Below are 22,363 nucleotides of genomic sequence, written 5' to 3'. Positions count from 1 at the left end.
CGCAAAAAGTATTAAAAATATGAAAATTTTATTTTTTGCGACAGTGTAATGCCATCGCAAAAAGTATTAAAAAATAATAAAATTTCTATTTGAAATAATAAAATTTCTATTTTTTGCGACAGTATAATGCTGTCGCAAAAAGTAAAATCTGTAACAAAATTAATAAAAATATTAAAATTTTCTATTTTTTGCGACAGTGTAATGCCATCGCAAAAAAAAAAAAAAACATCCTATGATAAAAATATTAAAAATATTAAAATTTCTCCATAATAATATAAAAATAACAATTTCTTCATAATAAAATATTTTTCCATTCATATAATTACACATCAACAAAATTATCCCACTACATAATGTTCCATAATACATATATAATGTTTAAATACATGATTTTGTTCATAATTCAAAATAACATAAACCAAATTTCATTACTAAAATAATAAAACAAATTGCATTTAAATTCTCACTTTCATAAATAAAATTGAGGTCTAGACAGGATGAGCCATTTACTTTGGGACCCATATTTTACATGCTGAGTATTCAAGTCATTGTGAAGGCATTATGACACACAAACCCTCCTTGCCTAACTGTCACCCCCTGTCCGGCCATTGCACTGCAAAATTGTGGGTCTCCATGCCAAAAAACGCTTCAGGGACACCTAGAATATGAAAGGCAATTTGATCAGCATAGAAGTAGAACTTTCAATGGAGCAACAAAAACGTAGAGTACAAAATGGATTTTGAAATTTTAAATATCATTGCTGTTTGATACTTAATTTAGTAGAATGAAAGACTCTGGTTATACTCCAATTCCTAAAGTGTCACTTTCAAGTAGCAAGTGTTAAGCATACCTCTGCATGCAAAATATATCTAATGAAAAATATCATTTTGATATGCTTAGAGAATGTTTAAACAGAAACAGAAATTATAATGACATGGTTTTTTCCCCTTTAACTGACTCTAGAATATAAACAGAGCATGATTTTAAATATCGGCCGTTATGTATCATATCATTTTCTCAACCTTCAAACAACTTGTCACTAACAATCTTTGACTTCCAATACCATTATTTATTGATATATCAACCAATACTGTCTGATGTATAATCGTGTCCCCAATAACGACACAGATTTTTACAATCATGGAGCAGAGTGTATCATTTTCTCAATTTTCAAGCAATGTGTCCCTAACAATCTTTTTTGAGGCTATAAATAAAATTTTTTTTTTTCAAGATAAATAATGTTTCTGAAAGTCTGTTTGAGGTTGGCAATGATGTGTTTTCGTCACGAAGGGACATCCACACAAAAATGTTACATAGCCATAAACCGTAATATGAACCTGAATGCAAAACGTTGTTTTATGCCTCTAGATGTGTTAAATAAAATGTAAATCCAATCATTCTTTATTACCTTTAAAGGGAGTCTCCTCTCTCTTCCTGATAGGTTTATCAAACCCTTCTTCTTTAATGACGCCAGTGATACCTCTTCACCTTCTTGGAATCCTGAGGCTTCAATGTCTTTTAAGTTTACTGAGACGAACTTTGGTAAACCGGCATACATACCTTACAACATCAGGAAAAGAAAAGAAATTCATATATTTGTAGAATATGTAACACGGCACATTATATGCACTAGAAGAGCTTATCAGGAAATAACCCAGTTACCAAATTTCTATGGAAAGTCTATTTGAAAAAAGCCTCTTAAGGATGACCATGTATCGCAAAGATGTTGAATTGGAAAGAACTTCATTGGATATATGTTATAATACATTGCAACAACATTGTTAACTAAACATTACACAAAAAAAAAAAAGAAAAAAAGAAAAAAAAAAAGGGGGTCCAGCTTTACCTCTCTTAGCAGGTGTGGAATGCTTTGGATTCATTCAACTATTAAATATTCACAGCATGCCGTAGTATTAGTGAATTATTTTGATTCATCACATTTCATTCCCAGTTTCCATATTTATTGCAAAAAGTACCAGGGATCCTATGTGTTCCCCCCACCACCAGCCCTTAACATGGATCAACATCAAAAATCCTAGACCAGCTACGAGCATGTTCTCAGTGTCCCATTTCTTTTACCACTACTACATTTGGGATGTGACGTAGTTGGTCAGAGGTTAAAATAACAACAATCAATGGTGGACCAGAAAAAACTTACATCAAGACTGAAAGTATGCAAAAGTTAGGTTTTACATTGATTTTTGCAAAATCTAGAAAGTAAGGCTCGAAGTCCATGAGCTGTTGAGCGTAAAACTCAAGCCTTGAAAAGTGGGGGGAAAAAAAAAAAGCTACAATAAAATATCAAAATCTGAAATTTCAATTCATCCAAAAAGTGTTTTAAAACAAGGATTGTAACCCTATATACAGATAGCTGAAGGGATTACTTAAAAAACTACAAAATAACAAGATGACAAATGACATACATCCACTCAATAACAAGCTCACTACACATGGCCTGGATACAACAATTCAATGACAAGCAAGTGACACATAGCTTTACATGCAACAATCTATTGATATGTGTCCTACATGCAACCACTACCATCAAAAAGTCAGTGACAAACTAACATGAAACCACCTCAATGACAAATGACAAGCTGGTCAAAAGTAGCTCAAATTCACCCACCTCCAATGGAGGTTTCCTTACAATTAAGAAACTAACAAAAATATTCAATCATACAACTTAATTCAAGAAAATCCAGCTTATTAAAATCTTTTTTTAAAGGTTGATTGTGTGACTTTTGTTCTCAAGAGGTGGTCATCTTGATTGCATTAGGATATGCAAATAGTTTGACTTTTGTGTCTTAAAAACACTATTACAAATGATATAGCTCATTTGACTCCTGTCATTTCTAAACAAAGACCAACAAGGTTCATTTGACTTCATAATTTCCACCACCAGCAATCATCCTGGGTAAGAGTTATATATGAATGTTCTGTTTGTAAAAGCATCTTCCAAAATTGTTACCCCCTACATTTGTATATATGAAGTTCACATACTTGTCAGTAAGTCATCAAGAGTATGGTCATAGACTCATAACCAATAAGAAAAAGACTTAGCTGCCTGTAATTCATGAGAAATGTAGAACTTAATAGCCACAAGCATAACCAAAAAAAAAAAAAAAACGCGCTAGTTCAGGTGAAATAAAATAATGGCTTCAAAAAAAAAAAAAAAAACAAAATCCCGAATTTCAAAACCATGTTAAAAATAAAATAAAACAAAAAAAAAATCTAGTCAAAATTTCCTTACATTGCACTCGTGGTCTCCATTTTGTTTACTATTTATCTAAACAGAGCTTAAATTTTCATATTGTTACTGCGCATCCATCAGCACTCACGCAAGTTCAAAATTGCTACATTTTTTGTTAAAAACTCAATATAGCTTGTAGAGCCCAGAAATACCTTGATAGAGAGTGAATCAACCAATTGATTCCTTCAAACTTGTAGAAATCTGCAAAAAATTTGAAGAAGGTGAAGAATCAACCCATCGATTTCATGATGTATATATATGTATGTATATATATATGTGTGTGTGTGTATGTGTGTTGGGAAAACGAAATTGATAGATCTACCATATTTAAGCTAAAGATCTCTGTTATAGATATACCAAATACATCGATTTCGTCTTCGATTTTCTCACATATATACGAAATTGATAGATCTACCATATATACCAAATATGCCTACTACCACTCATCACATACCCAAGGCTCTCAAATTTCTGAATCTCCTTAGCTGAAAGACTGACTTCACCTCTCCGTGGGATACACTTTCCTTGTTGAACGTACTGAGCAATGGCATCACCTTCACCAGGCCTGAGTGCCCCTTCATAGCTAATATGTCCTTTAGCCCTAGGCAATGGCATTGGTCACTCAACTCATCCGATTCACTATCACCGACTGATTCCGATTTCTTACTTCTACGCCTAGAACTCCTGCTCTTCCTCTTCCTCCTTGGCCGTGAATCATCCGAATCAGCATTTGAAACAAATTGAGACGGAGAGAGAGAGAGAGAGAGAGAGAGACGAAAGAAGAGATTAGGGATTTTGAGATTGGGGATTTTGGTTCAAGAGATTGGGGATTTTGGGTTTGGGGTGGGGGGAAACCCGAGCAGGAATAGAAAAAGGGGAGGGTGGGGGGAGATTAGGGATTTTTGAGATTGGGGATTTTGGGTTTGGGGGTGGGGGGATCCCAAGCGGGAATGGAAAAGAGGGGAGGGGGAATGGAAATTTTTTGGGATTTTTTTTTTTATTTTCATTACAAATGAATATTTAAATAATAAATCGATTTTTTTTTTTCGCAACGGAGGATGCCATTGCCAAAAAAAAATATTTTTTATTAAAATTATTTTTTTTATAGTTAATGAATTTTTTTTTTCATGTAGTAAGGTTGAAAATTTATTTGTTTCATATTTATTTTAATGAATAATTTTTTTTTTAATTTGGTAGAAGTAGGGATAATATTTTCTATTAAAATAAAGTTAATTTTTTGTAGTCAATAAAAAATATTTTTTTGTGACCCATTTTTTTTTTTTTTTTTGTTACCAAAAATCAAGAACTAATTTTTTGTGGTAGAGGATAGGAAGTGGCAGTAGTCGTGAAGGTGGTGGATAAGAGGTGATAGTGGCGGTGGTAGTGATGGTGAAGGAGATAAGGAGAGGTAATGGTAGTAGTAGTGGTGGTAGTGGAGTGGTAGCGATGGTGGTAGTAATGATAGTTGTAAAGGTGGAGTGACAACAGTGGTAATAGTGGAATGGCATTTGCAGTTGTGGTGAATGTGGTAGAGAAGATGGGTGGTGAGAGAGAGATGAGTGAGAGACAGATAGAGAAGAGAGATAGAGAGAGAGAGAGAGAGATAGATAGACAGACAGAGACAAAGTGATGAGTATGAGAGAGACAAAGTGGTCGCTAAAAGTACATTTTCTTGTAGTGGAGAGCTCGGTAAATAGAGAAGAGATGAGGGAGAGAGTGAGCAATGTGAACATAATGGGGGAGAGAGACAAACAGACAGACAGACACATAGAGAGAAAGAGAGAGAGAGAAAAGTAAGAGACAGACAAACAGACACATAGAGAGAAAGAGAGAGATAAAGAGAGAAAGAGAGAGAAAGAGACATAGAAAAATAGAGAGAAACAAGAGATGAGAGACACATATAGAAAGAGAGCGAAAAGAGATGAACGAGAGAGATAATAGAAAAATAGAGAGATAGAGAGAAGAGAGATGAGCGAGAGAGACAGAGAGAGAGAAAAAGAGAGATGAGTGAGAGAGACAGAAAGAGAAAAGAGATGAGAGAGATAGAGAGAAGAGAGATGAGCGAGAGAGACAGAGAGAGAAGACAAATGAGAGAGATAGAGAGAAGAAAGATGAACGAAAGACACACAGACAGACAGACAAACAGACAGATAGACAAATAGACAGAAAAAGAAGAGTGATGAGTGAAAGAGAGAAAGAGAAGAGTGGTGGTAGTTGAATGGCATTTGCAGTTGTGGTAAATGTGGTAAAGAAGATGGGTGGTGAGAGAGAGAGATGAGTGAGAGACGAATAGAGAAAAGAGATAGAGAGACAGAGAAAGAGATAGAGTGATGAGCGAGAGAGAGAGAGATAGACAAAGTGGTTGCTTAAAGTGTATTTTCTTATAGTGGATCGATAAATCGAGAAGGAGCTCGATAAATGGAGAAGATGTGAGTAAGAGAGTGAGCAAGGCGAACATAGTGAGGGAGAAATAGACAAATAGACAGGTAGACAGAGAGAGAGAGAGAAGAGTGATGAGTGAGAGAGAGACAGTGAGAGAGAGAAATAGACAGAAAAAGAGATAGAGAGAGAGAGAGAGAGAAGAAATGAGAGAAATAGAGATAAGAGAGATGAGTGAGAGAGACAGAGAGAGAAACCAGATGAGAGAGATAGAGAGAAGAGAGATAGGCGAAGACACAGAGAGAAAATGAGAGAGAGAAACAGACAGATAGAGAAAGAAGAGTGATGAGTGAAAGAGATAAAGAGAAGAGAGAGAGATAGAGACAGAGAGACAGAAAGATTAAAAAATGAATGAAAAGAGAAATGTTATATCAAAAGAGTAAGACGACATTATTTTTTTAATTTTTTTTGCGACAAAAAAATACTGTTGAATTTATTCAAACCATTTTGTGACTGTATATATATGAAGCTATCTCAGAACCACAATCACTATGCTAGGTTAAAGTTTTCCAAAAACTCTTTTGAGAAAATTATACTTTCTTGTTTTCCGTGCTATATTGTTTTTATTGAATTTTTTAAATATTTTAAGTATTTTTTTTTTAATTTTTAGACACACCTAATATAAATACACTTAAAAATTAAAAAAGAGATAGGCGAGAGACACAGAGAGAAAATGAGAGAGAGAAACAGACAGACAGAGAAAAAAGAGTGATGAGTGAAAGAGATAAAGAGAAGAGAGGGAGATAGAGGCAGAGAGACAGGAAGATGAAAAAATGAATGAAAAGAGAAATGTTATATCAAAAGAGTAAGACGACATTGTTTTTTTTAATTTTTTTTTGCGACAGAAATATACCGTTGAATTTATTCAAACTATTTTGTGATTGTATATATATGAAGCTATCTCAAAACCACAATCACTATGTTAGGTTAGAGTTTTCCAAAAACTCTTTCGAGAAAATTATACTTTCTTGTTTCCGTGTTATATTGTTTTTACTGAATTTTTTTAATATTTTAAGTTTTTTTTTTTAATTTTTAGACACACCTAACATAAATACACCTAAAAATTAAAAAAATTGTAAAAAAAATCTTTTAAAAATTCACTAAATATCAAAAATAAAAAAAAATACAATAATTCAATACATTTTTTTTTTGTATTTTTATGTATTTATTAATTTTTAAAAATATTTTTTCATAATTTTTTTGTTTTTTAGATACATTTAAATAAGGTGCATCTAAAAAAAATATTTAAAATATTAAAAATATTCACTACAAAAAAAACACGAAAACCACTTTTTGCGACGGCAGAAAATGCCGTCTCAAAAAAGCAGAGTGTTTGCGACGGCACCATTTGCCGTCTCAAAAAAACAGAGCATTTGCAACGGCATTTTTTGAGACGGCAAATAGTGCCATCGCAAATGCTTTGCTTTTTTGAGACGGCAAATGGTGCCGTCGCAAATACTCTGCTTTTTTTTTAAGAACATGAGAAATATTATATTAATAAAACAACAATACATAAATAAGATCCTGAAGGAACATCCCAACCAAACAACAAAACAAATAACAAAAAATAAATCCTTCAAAAAACCAGTTACAATTCATGAAAAACCACCGATCCGCTCAAAGATGTGGTCTAGAAAGAAATTTCTAATTGAAAGCCCACCGTCCCTGTCGATGTCGTTCCTGTCACTGTTGTTCAACTCCGCCAACATTGCCGTCGGTGAAGGAATTACACTTATAATAGTGTGGGAGAAGACTTAGCCCTCGTTTGGCATTGGTTTTTTTAGTTAGCTTTTTTGTATTGAGACTTTTTTAGCCTCGTCTGGTTTGGCTTTTTTGACTTTTATGAGAGAAAAAGTATAATAATTATGGTTTGGATGAGACATTTTGAGCTATTTTGGAAAGTGGGTTAAAAGCCACTTCCCAGCTTTTAACCCACTTCCCTCTCTCACAAAAAAAGCTAAAAAGTAACTTTTAATCATCTTCCCAAAACACCCCTTTGTCTTATTGGCTTATATAGGTAATTTTGTCTTTTTGTACTTTTTTACCCCAAAATCATTAACAAACGATGCCTTAAGAAAAAAGAGAACTATTGTGAGTATCAAAAATCAAAAAATGTGCATTACCGAAAGATTCACATTCTTATTTATAATATGAGAATTTCTCATCTGAATGTAAAATAGCTTAACTATGCTAATTCCTTAGAGCATCTCCAATGGTGAACCAAAATTTTCACCAAATTTGAGTAAAAAAAAGCCAATTTTCTCAATTTGATATGGCTTGCTCCAACCATGCATCAAATGGGAAGTGTCGACCGGTTGGTCGATCGGTCGGTCGACCGGTAAGGGCAATTTTTTTTTTACCTGTATGAACCTTTTTTGACCGGTTTGAACCCACTATTTGAAAAGGGAACCGGTCGACCGATGGGTCAACCGGCCGGACAACCGGTTGGTTGACCGGTTGGCCCACCCCAACGGTAACCCATAGTGAAATGGTTAAATCTGAAGTTTGTTCTCATTTTGATGAATTTTTTGTTCCATTCTCATTTTGATACCAATTTGATGAAACCATAGGAGCTCCAAAAAGTGACTTTTTCACCAAATTTCAAATATGATGCAAAGTTTGATGAACCGTTGGAGATGGTCTTACTACACACAAAATAAATAAAGAACAAATTTTACAAATAATCCATTATTATTTATTATTGAGTTCTAATTTCATCCATATTATTTCAATTACAATACATTTGCTTCCAATTTGTATTTTGTCTTAAATAAAGGGATCTTTCTTAGGTGTGCCTTGTACACTTTTTATATTTTACACTTACACCTTTTATGTTTTGGGTTATATCAAATTTTGTTAAAATTTACACATTGGTGACCTGCTAAGCAGGTCACTTTACAGATAAAATTAATAAAATAATATATTATATTACTAAAAGCGTAAGTTGTCATAAAAAGGCGTAAATAATTTCACAAAAAGAGTAAGTTTTCACAAAGGTGTAAGTAATTTTAAGAATACTTACACATTTTGTGAAAACTTACGTTTTTTTTGGAAAATTACTTACACCATTTGTGAAAACTTAAACTTTTTTATGAAATTACTTACACCATTTGTGAAAACTTACGTTTTTTTGTGAAATTACTTACACCTTTTGTGAACACTTACAACTTTTGTAAAATTACTTACACATTTTGTGAAATTATTTACACCTTTTGTACCTTTTTGTTAAAACTAACACTTTTTGTGAGAAGTCATACCTTTTTGTGAAAAAATTTACACCTTTTGTGAAAATTTACATATTTTGTGAAAAGTTATACCTTTTTGTTTTATTAAAAAACTTACACCTTTTATGAAAAAAAAAAACTTATATCTTATTTGAAAACTTACACCTTTTTGTGAAAAAAATTACACCTTTTGTGAACACTTACACATTTTGTGAAATTTTACACCTTTTTGTGAAAAAACTTACACCTTTTGTTAAATAATTTATTTCATAAAATTTACATATTTTGTTAAAAGTTACACCTTTTTGCGAAAAACTTACACCTTAATTTTTCACAAAAGGTGTAAGTTTTGTTTTCATAAAAGGTGTAAGTTCCAACAAAAAGTGTAAAATTTATGAAATAACTTATTTCACAAAAGATGTAACTTTTCACAAAAGGTGTAAGTATTTTCACAAAAAAGTGTAAGTTTTCACAAAAGGTATAAATTTTACGAATTTTTTTTTCCCACAAAAGGTGTAACGTTTTAGAAAAAGTGTAAGTTTTGCTTTCACAGAAAGTGTAAGTTCCAACAAAAATTGTAAATTTCATGAAAGAAATTATTTCACAAAAGGTGTAAGTATTTTCACGAAAGGGTATAAGTTTTCACAAAAAGTGTAAGAGTACTTTCATGAAAAGGTATAAGTTTTCACAAAAGGTGTAAGTTTTAACAAAAGGTGTAACGTTTCAGAAAAAGTGTAAGTTTTTTTTACAAAAAGTGTAAGTAATTTCATACAAGGTGTAAGTTTTGTTTTCTTAAAAGGTGTAAGTTCCAACAAAATGTGTAAATTTTACGAAATAAATTATTTCACAAAATGTGTTACTTTTCAAAAAAGGTGTAAGTATGTTCACGAAAATGTGTAAGTTTTCACAAAAGGTGTAAGTTTTAACAAATGGTGTAAATTTTTTGAAAGAAAATTTTTCACAAAAGGTGTAACATTCTAGAAAATGTTTAAGTTTTTTCACAAAAGGCGTAAGTAATTTCACAAAAGTTGTAAGTTTTGTTTTCACAAAAGGTATAAGTTCAACAAAATGTGTAAATTTTATGAAATAAATTATTTCACAAAAAGTGTAAGTTTTCACAAAAGGTGTAAGTTTTAACAAAAGGTGTAACGTTTCAGAAAAGGTGTAAGTTTTTTCACAAAAGGTGTAAGTAATTTCACAAAAGGTATAAGTTTTGTTTTCACAAAAGGTGTAAATTCCAACAAAAGGTATAAATTTTATGAAATAAATTATTTCACAAAAGGTGTAACACTTCACAAAAGGTGTAAGTTTTAACAAAATGTATAAATTTTGTGAAAGAAAATTTTTCACAAAAGGTGTAACGTTTCAGAAAAAGTGTAAGTTTTTTCAAAAAAGGTGTAAGTAATTTCACAAAAGATGTAAGTTTTGTTTTCACAAAAGGTGTAAATTCCAACAAAAGGTATAAATTTTATGAAATAAATTATTTCACAAAAGGTGTAAGTTTTCACAAAATGTGTAAATTTTATAAAAGAAAATTTTTCACAAAAGGTGTAACGTTTCAGAAAAGGCGTAAGTTTTTTCACAAAATGTGTAAATAATTTCACAAAAGGTGTAAGTTTTGTTTTCACAAAAGGTGTAAGTTCCAACAAAATGTATAAATTTTATGAAATAAATTATTTCACAAAAGGTGTAAGTATTTTCACAAAAATGTGTAAGTTTCAACAAAAGGTGTAAATTTTATGAAAGAAATTTTTTCACAAAAAGTGTAATGTTTTAGAAAAGGTGTAAGTTTTATCACAAAATGTGTAAGTTCCAATAAAATGTTCAAATTTTATGAAATAAATTATTTCACAAAAGATATAAGTATTTTCACGAAAATGTGTAAGTTTTCACAAAAGGTGTAAGTTTTAACAAAATGTGTAAATTTTATGAAGAAATTTTTTCAGAAAAGGTGTAACGTTTCAGAAAAGGTGTAAGTTTTTTTTCACAAAAAGTGTAAGTTTTTTTTCCACAAAAGCTGTATGTTCCAACAAAAAGTGTAAATTTTATGAAAGAAATTATTTCACAAAAGGTGTAAGTATTTTCACGAAAAGGTGTAAGTTTTAACAAAATGTGTAAATTTTATGAACGATAATTTTTCACAAAATGTGTAACGTTTCAGAAAACGTGTAAGTTTTTTCACAAAAGGTGGAAGTAATTTCACAAAAGGTGTAAGTTTTGTTTTCACAAATGGTGTAAGTTCCAACAAAAGTTATAAATTTTATGAAATAAATTATTTTACAAAAGGTGTATCTTTTCACAAAAGGTGTAAGCATTTTCACGAAAATGTGTAAGTTTTAACAAAAGGTATAAATTTTATGAATGAAAATTTTTCACAAAAGGTGTAATGTTTCAGAAAATGTGTATGCTTTTTCACAAAAGATGTAAGTTTTATTTTCACAAAAAGTGTAAGTTGCAATAAAATGTGTAAATTTTATGAAAGAAATTATTTCACAAAAGGTGTAAGTATTTTCACGAAAAGGTATAAGTTTTAACAAAAGGTATAAATTTTTTGAAAGAAATTTTTTCACAAAAGGTGTAAGTAATTTCACAAAAGGTATAAGTTTTGTTTTCACAAAAAGTGTAAGTTACAACAAAAGCTGTAAATTTTATGAAAAAAATTATTTCACAAAAGGTGTATGTAATTTCACAAATTATACTTTTGGCGACCAAAAGGAATTTAGTCGCCAAAAGTTATATTTTTGGTGACTAAGAAATTTATTAGTCGGCGTTGGTTAAATATTTTTCCACTATATTATTTTAGTCGATATATATTTTCTATTGGCGACAAAAAAATGAATTTTGTCGCTACATATGATGTAAATAGGTGGCTAAAAAAAATTTAGTTAGCATAAGTCTAAATTTTAGGCTACTAATTCTTATTTTAGTTGTCATATACAATTATTTGCCAACAAAAGGAAGTTAAGTCACTAAATAACAAGCTTATTTTTCTGTTACTCTTTGTTGACCAAATAATTTTGTCGGCAAATATAAATTTTTGGCGATTAAAAAAATTTAGTCGTTGTATGTTCAATTTTTGCCGACGACAAAAAAAATTAATAGCCAAATTATACTTTTAGCTACGAAAGATTAGTTATTATTGATTAATATTTATCGACAAATAATAGTTTAGTCGCTAAAGGTTGAAAATTTTATTACCACTGATGCCTCTCTTCTCTCTTTCACACCAACATTTTCTCTATTCTCTCTCATATACACACAGAATAGTCACCACCAAACCTCACCCCTGTTTACCACCCAACCGTTGCTGGCCACTATTGCTCACCGCCATCGCACATCGCTACCGCCATCCTCGCAAATCACCATCGTCACTGCCGCAAATCACAAGTTTTTCTTTCTTTCTTTCTTTCTCTCTCTCTCTCTCTCTGTCTCTTCTCTGTCGATCTCTATCGATCTTGGCATCTTTCTCTCTCTGTCGATCTCGGTCTCTCTCTCTCTCTGTCAATCTCTATCGATCTCGGTCTCTCTCTATCGATCTCTATCAATCTCGGTCTCTCAGTCTCAGCCGATCTCTGTTGATCCCTGTCTATCTCGGTCTCTGTCGATCTCAGTCTCTCTCTCTCTGTCGATCTCTCTCTCTCTCTCTCTCTCTCTCTCTCTCTCTCTCTTCCTTATATTAAAAACAGGTTCTCTTTTACATTGAGATACTTGGTTGGATTTTGACTTGGACTGGTTATTCCAAGCCCTCTCAAATGCTTCTTCTCTTTCCGGAATTCTAGAGAAAAAAACACCAAGCCTTCCCAAACGCCTCTTCTCTCTCATATTGCCATTATTTGAACAACACAAATACAATTTGATTCAATTTTAGAAGCTTGTCGCAATTTTCGCTCCTCTCTCTTTCTCTCTCTATTCGAAAGCATCAACAGATATGGACTTGGGTAACTTCTTGGCTCTAATTCGATCAGGTTTGATATCTTCTTCTCTCTTTTAGATCTGGGTTTGCTTCAATTCTGAATTGTGGTTATTGATTGATTGTTTTAGATCTGGGTTTGATTCGTTCTCGAGTTTTTGGATCTCAATTTTGTTATTTTAACACAGATTGAGCTCCGAATCTATCCAAATTAGAGTTTTATGTTGTTAGATTAGCTATATTAATCATTTTTGTGATTATTTTCATTCATTAATTGTCTCATTTTTTTGCTTGATATGTTAATATAGAAATTAGATTTGTTAATTACTTGAATACAATCTTTTGCAGTTCTGAAATTCTGATTATTTCAATTTTTAATATAGTTCCTAGATATTGGTTTTGCCTTTGTAGATTTCTAAATGCAATATGTTTCTTTATGCCATTTCATTAGATTTTGATAGGCTGGAATAGGTTGCTTTATACTGGAAAGATTGAATTTTTGCATATCATTTTTCAAAGTTTGCTAGTTGTTACTAGTTGTGTGAATGTAGCTACAAATTGGAAAATTTTGTAGTGAAACAAGAGGTGGTGATCTTCCCTCCTACATCTCACTAGATATTTGATTGTGATCCCTCTAAGAATATCTATTACTACATCCATTAAACCACTAACTAATGTAGATATGCAATCATAAATCAAAAGTCCACAAGTCATTGAATTTAAAACAAAAAAATTAGTACTTCAAACCATTTGGTCCTTGTGAGTTTTTGGATTTGTAGCCTTTCGGTTATTTAAGAATTCAATTACTTAGCCATCGGTGCAGTTGAGCATTAAGAACTTGATAACTCTTCAATCTGTTTACCTGAACTGAGCTTCATGTTGCATGAAGATGCAGTTTGGAAGTGATTATGTTTTAAAGGTACAGTTATGCTAGTCCAATTATGAATTGGGATCAAGATGCACGAGTATAGCTGTTTTAAAATTGAACTTCATGATGAATTGATGAGCAATGAGCAACTATTCTTTGAAATTTAGGATTGATGAACCCTTTCCTCTTTTTCTTTCAATATGGAAAACAACTTTGGTTTCTCTATTTGTTATTGAACGTAAAAGTGCCACTATATGGTTGTGATTGTTATGTGTTTATGCTCTTTTGGTCTCTCTGTTAGTGTTTGAATCAGTAAACCATGTGTTAATATCTTTTGCCCTTATATTTGGAGGGTGTGGTCTGAACATGTCTATTGATCAGTGCTTGGGTGTATTTTTGTTTGTTTCCTTATCATCTATCCATGATTGGGGGTTATTAGGATGATGTGAGAACAATAGGGTGCCAAATACTAATATTCCTGAAAAAGTGTAACAAATCCCACTAAGGGAAATAATTAATGTTCCTTTTCTTGACTACATATTGATATTCTACAAATAATATTGCCTTATATTGGATTAACTTAAATAAATTAAAGAAATGTTGCCAGATTCTATAAAGTCTATACAATATTTGCAACTAAATGTTGTTAATCAAGAAACCATCTTCAATGCATCTTTACTGTAAAGTATAATTTTCAAACACTTAGAGTCAAGTGAAACAAACTAAGGCATAAATTAGCACTCCAAGCTTAAATAGGTCACAAGAAACATCTCCTTTTAAAATGTGATATTTCTTGATACATTAGCTTTTTCTAGCTAATAACCTATGATGTTTCTAGCTAAAATAAAGAAATATGGTGGCAGGTGTGAGCAGGAAGATATCAACAGCATCAGCTAGGGCTCACACCAGATTACCAAAGCAGAGCACTCCTTTTCAACTTCCTTCAGGTGGGTTTTCTTCATTTTCAATTATAATTTGGTCTACATATAGTATCTATGTATGGATTAATTCAAATATATAGTGAAATATGACCCATGGTCTTGGTTGTTCTGGTCAATTCAAATATAATTTGGTCTACACCGTTGCTCACCACTATTGCTCACCACCGCCATTGCCGCAAATCACCACCACCACTATGCAAATCACATGTTTTTTCTCTCTCTCTCTCTCTCTCTCTCTCTCTCTCTCTCTCTCTCTGTCGCTCTTAGTCTCTCTCACTCTCTGTCGATATTGGTCTCTTTCCATCGCTCTCGGTCTCTATCTCTATCATCCAATTCAATTATGGCTGAATTGATTTGTGTTTATATAAATTTGGGAGGATGGTGTGCAAAACTAGGAAATTGAATGGATGTTCAAATAGGTTAGGACTCAAAGTGCTAGGCTTAACTATGTTATTCATTGATTATGGCCTCGTTTACAAATATCATAATATCCTTCCATATATTTTTCGTTTTTCGTTTTAATCATAATATGTGCTATTTTGTAATCAAACTATGTTGCTTGAGGATTATTTCTTTTATTACTTTGGTTATGATATATGATACTTTCTAAGCGAAACTATTTTAAGTTGATGTGTGAATTAATTTGCCCAATAATCTTATAATTGTAAAGCATTACATTGAAAGCACATGGGTTAAGGGCTTGAGGTATGAAAAAGTCATGTTCACAACTACCCACGAAACTCATAATTATAGAGCATTAGGTGTAAAGCACATGGGTAAAGGGCTGGAGGTATGAAAAATTCCCGTTCACAACTGCCCAATAATCTCATAATTGTAGAGCATTAGGTCCAAAGCACATGGGCCGAGGGCTTTAGGTATGGAAAATTCCTGTTCACAACTGCCCAATAATCTCATAATTGTAGAGCATTAAGTCCAAAACGCATGGCTTCAGGTATGAAAAATTCTTGTTTACTTGTGATTTCAAGGAAGATATGCAACTAATTGAGTGGATGATTGAAGAACAATAAGTGTAGTAGACCTCTAAGGGTCACATATTTTTCATTCTTTTGAGGCTTTTCTTTTGTTGACTATTTTAATTCAATATATGCTTGATTGTGCCATGAAACTAGCTTATGCAAATCAGATGCATCTAATGTTCTACAAGATTTACCTATACGTGAGTTGCAAGTGAAATTGGTTATTGTTTTCTGAGTGCATATCATGTCAATGTGGATAGATTATTGTTCTTTGAATTTCTTTCACAGTATTTTACTGGTGTAGATTCACAAATTCAATTGTCTTAAGGCTAGGTGATCTTTTGTTGAAAAATTTTATTTAGGACAATTGAAATATATTGTCATGGATAATATTATTGTAATTTAATTTTCAAAGAATAGAGTTTTACAAAATTCATAAAATCTAAAGAACAGACTGCAGTTTAGGAATGTGATTATGAAAGAAATCATTATTAGTTATTACAATACCTATTATTGCTCTTTGTACATTTTGCATATAATGGCACAACACCTCATATCCATAGAAAATTAAAAATGTTAAATAAAGTAAAACTTTAGTTAGTTTATGTACATACCTTACTATATAATAGAAGAACTAACAATTCTATTTGTGGATTCCTGGGTGAATGAAGAGACCTAATCCTTTGGATTTAGATGGAGGGAAATGAATAGGTGGTAGTGATTTTGTAATTTGTAAAATGAATTTAAATCTATTGTAGTTTTTGTTTTAATTATTTTTGTAGAAAGCATGAACAGACCTCGGGTTTGCAAAAAAAAAAAAATGGTTTTGAGCCCTCTGAAATATGTCTATCCCTGTTTTAAAATAAGCCAGTGATGTAAATGACTAATGTGCTCTGCATTGGATGTTAGTTGATACTAGATATAAACTTACACGTATAGGGCACTTAGAGCCTAAACATTCACAAAGAAGCAAGGTTTAAAAATTTAGTTGATGTTGATGATTTTTTGTGGAACCTTGATGCAGGAACATGATTTTTTCCATCTTGCCTTCAAGATTTTAATTGTTCTAAAAAAATGTTGTGACCTTTATTATTATTATTATTATTATTATTATTATTATTATTATTATTATTATTATTATTATTATTATTATTATTATTATTTTTATCTTCCTTAAATTGCTCTTGCGGAAGAATGAGAAAACTGATGATTTTGGGAATTATTTGCGATTGTTATAGAGGACGAGCCAATTCCACCTCCTCTAAAAAAGGAGCAACCGAAGAATAGATGGAATGATGAAGATGTGGATGAAAATGATGTGAAGGATTCTTGGGAGGATGAAGAAGAAACTACTCTGGTAATGTTGATAACATCTTTAATTTATTTTATTTTATTGGTTTATTAAAATGTTGATAACATTCTTTGTTCTATTAGATGTGGAGATGAGTTATCATAGCTGGCAAAGATGTGGAGATAATGTAGCCATACCTAAAACAAGTAATTTTGTAGTATGTGTTGAATGGCTAAACTTCATTTTCAGCCATTCCAACTTAGTTGTGTTTTCATTAGATTAATCTGCCCTCCTAAATATGTGGCAATATGTGATGGCGAGTATGAAAAGAAGAAAAAGGGCAAATCTAAAATTTCACATGAAGCACGTTTAAGAGATTATGGATTGAAGTTTGGAATATTTTGAGTCTTTATTTGAATTCATTCTAGTTATAGTAGGTTTTAGTAGTAAGGGTATTGATAATATTATGGTAATTTCAATATTTGTTGGACATGAGTTGTAGGGTTCACCAATGGGTTTTTATTTTGGGGTAAGTTATTAAATGACTTGTTAAATATAGGTTTTATTATGTCTAAAATAGTCTTGGTGGTAAAAAAATGTCAAAGTTTCCTATTTTGAATTTGTGTCATGTTTGGAGTAGAATTAGACGTCATCAAAGTTCTCTATCATAGTTGAAATAGAATTGGAAGCCATAATCATAATTAGTCTAGAATATTTGCAGTTACTAAATATTTTTAGTTTCTAAATTTGACTCATAGTCATTATAGAAATAGGAGAGTCTTTAGCCTTCAAATATGTGTAATCTCAATGACTCAATAAATAGTTGATATTACGAGAATTTGAGATTGTGTTTGCGTGATTGGCCTAAACCCTTGTGAGGATGAAGCACCTCTTTATCTCTCTTCTTCTTCTTCTACTTCTACTTCTTTTTTTTCTTCTCTTTCTTCTTCTTTGCGCACATACCTTAGTTACTGTTCTTGGGTCACAGCCCTCTCGGGGGGGGGGGGGGGAGGGGGGGAGGGGACAAAAAAATAGAACCAAAGAATGACCATGGATTGAGTTGAACCTAATTTTTAACAGACTTTGGATTTGATAAGAACCTAAGTGAGTCTACATTTCCCTCTTCGATTCTGTGGCTTTTTCTTGATTTGTTGATCAGCTCATGTTGTAACTCCTGTGTGTGTGTTGTGGTTTTTGTTGAGAATAAAATACTTGAAATGTTGAAATTTTTTTCCTCCTGAAACCTCTATTCGGATGTTACAAATACTTAACCTCTTGATGCCTTAATTTCAACAGTTTTATTTATTTTTATTTATTTTACAAACCAATTTATTGAACAAATTAAACCTTCATATGTAACAAATAGAATTCAAAACGAACGTGAAATGGAAATTGGCTTTTGATGATGATAATAGTACTACTTGCATCAAGTCCAAATCATATGGAGATAATGTAGCCATACCTAAAACATGTAATTTTGTAGTATGTGTTAAATGATTGAACTTCATTTTCAGCCATTCCAACTTAGTTGTGTGCTCATTAGATTAATCCGTCCTCCTAAATATGTGGCAATATGTGATGGCGAGCATGGAAAGAAGAAAAAGGACAAATCTGAAATTTCACATAAAGCACATTTAAGAGATTATGGATTGAAGTTTGGAATAATTTTCAGTCTTTATTTGAATTTGTTCTAATTATAGTAGGTTTTAGTAATAAGGGTATTAATAATATTATGGCAATTTCAATATTAATTCTGCTGCAAAATCAAATTACATGTCTGCTGGCCAGATAAATGTACCTATTGTTTTTAGAGGACCAAATGGTGCTACTGCTGATGTAGGTGGCCAACACTCCCAAGTATGGTTCCTCAAGCTTCTTTTGCAAGTGATGGTTCTTTACTCGCTTGGTTTTTTTTCTAAACAAATGACATGTTATTAAGCATCATTGCCTTTAGCCTTAAGGTAATATGAGAGATATATAGTAACTACATATCTCTAAAGCACTGTGTATAGATGATAATTGAAGAGTATTAAATTAGTGTCCAATTTGGATGGTTGCAAACAGTTGTATCAATAAGTTTTGACCTACCAATTGTCAATAGGGAGAATGTCAGATTTCTTTTTTTCCTTCTTCATTTTTCACTAGGTATTTATTAGGTTTAAGGTTTGAGTACCTCCAAGTCTAATATTTGATTTACACAATATCGTTTTTTGTTGTGAACATGTTGAGTTTCTTCATTACTAATCTCAAATATGCTTTCAATGATAAAATTCTAAATCAGCAACACACATAACCACTGATGACATATATGGAATGTCATGTAGTGTTTTGCAGCATGGTATGGCGCCTGCCCTGGTTTGAAAGTGCTGGTCCCATACTCATCTGAAGATGCTCGTGGACTGCTAAAAGCTACCATTAGAGACCCTGATCCTGTTGTTTTTCCTTGAAAATGAGTTGTTGTGAGTACGTGTAGCATTAAGTTATAATATATCAACCTTATCCATATATATCATTATTATTATCCAATGTGACTTTTGTGCTTCAGATATGGTGAGTCTTTCCCTATTTCGGCATAAGTTCTTGATTCTAATTTTTGCCTTCCAATAGGGAACGCTAAGGTATTTTTCCTTAAGATTATGATAGTTTTTGTAGTTGCTTCTGCTATCTTGTGTTGTTATTTATTTTATCATGATTCACTATTGTTGTTATTTAAAATTTATTACCTTCTGTCTCCTAGGTTGAGAGAGACAGAAATGATGTCACAATTACAACTTTTTCAAGGATGATGGGCTATGCCATTAAGGTTTGTCATGTGATCTTTGTCATTTAGATATATAACCTAACATTGCTTGTTCCATGGGAGGACAGTGCTTTTGCACAAGAAGTGATCTTAAGTTAAGAAAATGAAGCTATAGTTTGAACTTGAAAAATTTCAGGAGCATCTCTGTATTTGGTATGGTATGCTAACTAGTAATTAGCCTACATTCTACAAGGTATAGTGGTTTTGACTATCACTACCACGCGCAATACAGACTTTTAAGGCTTGAATTAGTCTCTATGATATTATGACATTGCTTTTAGCTTTGTGGATGAAATTACTTTGAACTGCAGCTAAGCATTCTTCAGTAAACACTTTTGTATTCATCTTCGATGAGAACATTAGTGATCTATGTTGTTTGTTGACATTGCTTATCTTTCAAATTCTCGTTTATATTGCCTTTGGTTACAGTTAGTAAATTTTGTACCCCCTTTTAAATGTAACTGTGTTGTGTGATGTTCATATAGCTGAGATTCTTACGAAGGAAGGGATCAGTGCTAAGGTATAAAATACATTAAATGAATATGGTAGTGTTGGTGTAAGATCTAAAATCAATTCAAGTATCAGTTTTAAATATGGTAGTGTTGGTTTACTGTTTAAACATGTTATAAATCTTCGCTCAATTAGGCCACTAGATAGGACCACAATCAATGCTTCAATTCCGAACACAAGTAGACTGGTAACAGTTGAAGAAGGGTTCTCTCAACATGGTGTTAGTGCTGAAATCTGGTGTGTAACTCTTCCTGTGTGCTTTCCTCATGCAGAATTTGATTGTGATATATAATTTACTTGTACATAGATGGATATACATATACATGCACACACACATAATATTGTTGTTATGATTATATGCTTTAGGGGTGGGCAACGGTTTATCCGATCCGCAAAAATCGCCCAACCCGCATATAAATGGGCGGTTTCGCAATCACAATGCGGGCGGATGCAGTTTGAAATATGGCATGTTTGCGGGTTGCGGTTGGGTTATGGGTTTAATCAGCATCTGCAAGAACCCGCCCACACTTTTATATATATATATATATATTATCTTAACCATTGATTTCATTCCTATATCCTACCTAGATATTTTTGCCTAAAACAAAACACTCTTTATTCTTTGAACTTTAACATTGCATTTGTTAATAGTATTATATCAACTGAAACTAAATAAATACTGATCATATTATTATTGTTACATAACTGAACTTGTTCCGGATGAAGTGTGATTTGCAATTTTAAATTCCTTAATGAATATGGAGTTCTAGTTTAGTATTTTGAAATATGTACTTGTTTTAGTTTATGATTTGATTTAAGATTTGAATGATTTGTTTGTGTTAAAAATTGATTTTGTTGTGTTTTTAATTTTATAAGTTTTAATTCATTAATTATTAATGTTGGAGCATTTTAGAAAATTGGGAGAAAAGGGCCCAAAATAAATATTTACAAAATGGGAAAAAAAAATAAGGCTCAAAAATAAATTTTTGAAGAAAAAAGTCCAATCCGTAAACCGTCCACAATTGCCTGCACATCCGCAAACCCTATCCGCACAAACTGCAAACCGCATTGCGGGCGGTTGTGGGTTGTCTTTTCCTCAAACCGATAGATGCGGGCGGGTCCAAGCCGATCCGCAAATCGTTCAAATCCGAACCGCGAACACCTCTAATATGCTTGTTATTTTAAATAGTGCATCAGTTATAGAGGAAAGCTTCATGTATCTTGATGCTCCGATAGAGAGGATTGCTTATTTTTGAAAATTTAAATAGTGCATCACTTATTTCTGTGCCATTGTTTTATAGAGTGGAAAAGCTTTTACTGCAAAGGAAATGCAAGTGCTGGAGCTTGTAGGCAAGGAGACCATGGATCTTCTAATTATAAAAACTGGTATTGAAGTTGATAAGAAGAGAGCTCAAACACAAGATGATGAGGATCAATTGTTTGAAAAAGTGACATTTGATAGATGCTTCTATATATACGGAGGTCCAGAATAGTTGGGAGATCACCTTCTTTATCTTCTTGGTTGAATGTCTTTCAATTCAATGCCATATGGAATGATAGTTCTGGCCAAAGATTCTAAATTGCTATCATTTGCAAGAATTGGAGTGTTTGTCCAACCACTATGCTTTGTTATTTAACCAAAGAAAAATGAAGCAATTATCTGAATAGAAGTCCGTTTATGAAGGAAAGCTAAAACAGGTGCAACTAATTTTTAGTTCAAGTTCTGAAATTGATAGAAGTGCCATAGCATCAGAAAAAGGAAAGACAATAGGGATTGGAGCTGAGGGGAGTGCTGATGAGATGAAGAATATACACAACTCAAGTGTCAAAAAGGCTGCTAAAATGGCTGAGGGGTAATCTTGCCTCAAACAATCTGTTTTTCTCCCTTTAGTTTTCAACTCTATTAATGCTATTAAGTAGGTATAACTTGTGTTGTCTGCATCATGAGTGAAGTTGTTGGGGGTAAGAGGTGGTTTTGTTGTTTTTTGACTTCTTCAGTTTGCTATGGCCCAATTTCCATTATATTATAAGGATCTATTTGGTGATTGGTGATTTCCTATATTGTGCCACTCAAGGTTGTAAGTACTCAAGGGTGGTCTATACAATAAAGAACCTATTTAGAGTTGTGTCTTAACTTTTAAAGCATTGGGTAA

The 22,363-nt window shown here is 32.2% G+C and overlaps 1 protein-coding gene and 1 non-coding gene across 2 annotated transcripts; one reads left to right on the top strand and one right to left on the bottom strand.

Annotated features, from left to right (window-relative positions):
* Positions 1–287: 287 nt before the first annotated feature.
* LOC114271277 (uncharacterized) lies at positions 288–4,255 on the bottom strand. Its single transcript, XR_014330459.1, has 4 exons — positions 3,705–4,255; positions 3,403–3,451; positions 1,409–1,560; positions 288–658 (listed from the first exon to the last, which is right to left on the bottom strand). It is a non-coding gene; the product is annotated as an uncharacterized LOC114271277 (transcript).
* Positions 4,256–14,544: 10,289 nt separating this feature from the next.
* Positions 14,545–22,067, top strand: LOC114309154 (pyruvate dehydrogenase E1 component subunit beta-1, mitochondrial-like). The gene is given in 12 exon segments (XM_082872301.1): positions 14,545–14,638; positions 16,848–16,966; positions 18,632–18,757; positions 19,225–19,338; positions 19,340–19,359; positions 19,446–19,518; positions 19,638–19,707; positions 20,186–20,220; positions 20,323–20,447; positions 21,400–21,454; positions 21,512–21,648; positions 21,926–22,067. Coding segments are annotated over 12 exon segments (1,110 nt in total).
* Positions 22,068–22,363: the final 296 nt, after the last annotated feature.

The sequence above is a fragment of the Camellia sinensis genome, chromosome 5 (assembly GCF_055761805.1).
Source record: "Camellia sinensis isolate YWXY chromosome 5, ASM5576180v1, whole genome shotgun sequence".
In the NCBI taxonomy this organism is placed as follows: domain Eukaryota; kingdom Viridiplantae; phylum Streptophyta; class Magnoliopsida; order Ericales; family Theaceae; genus Camellia; species Camellia sinensis.
This window is presented reverse-complemented; position numbering and strand designations above follow the sequence as displayed.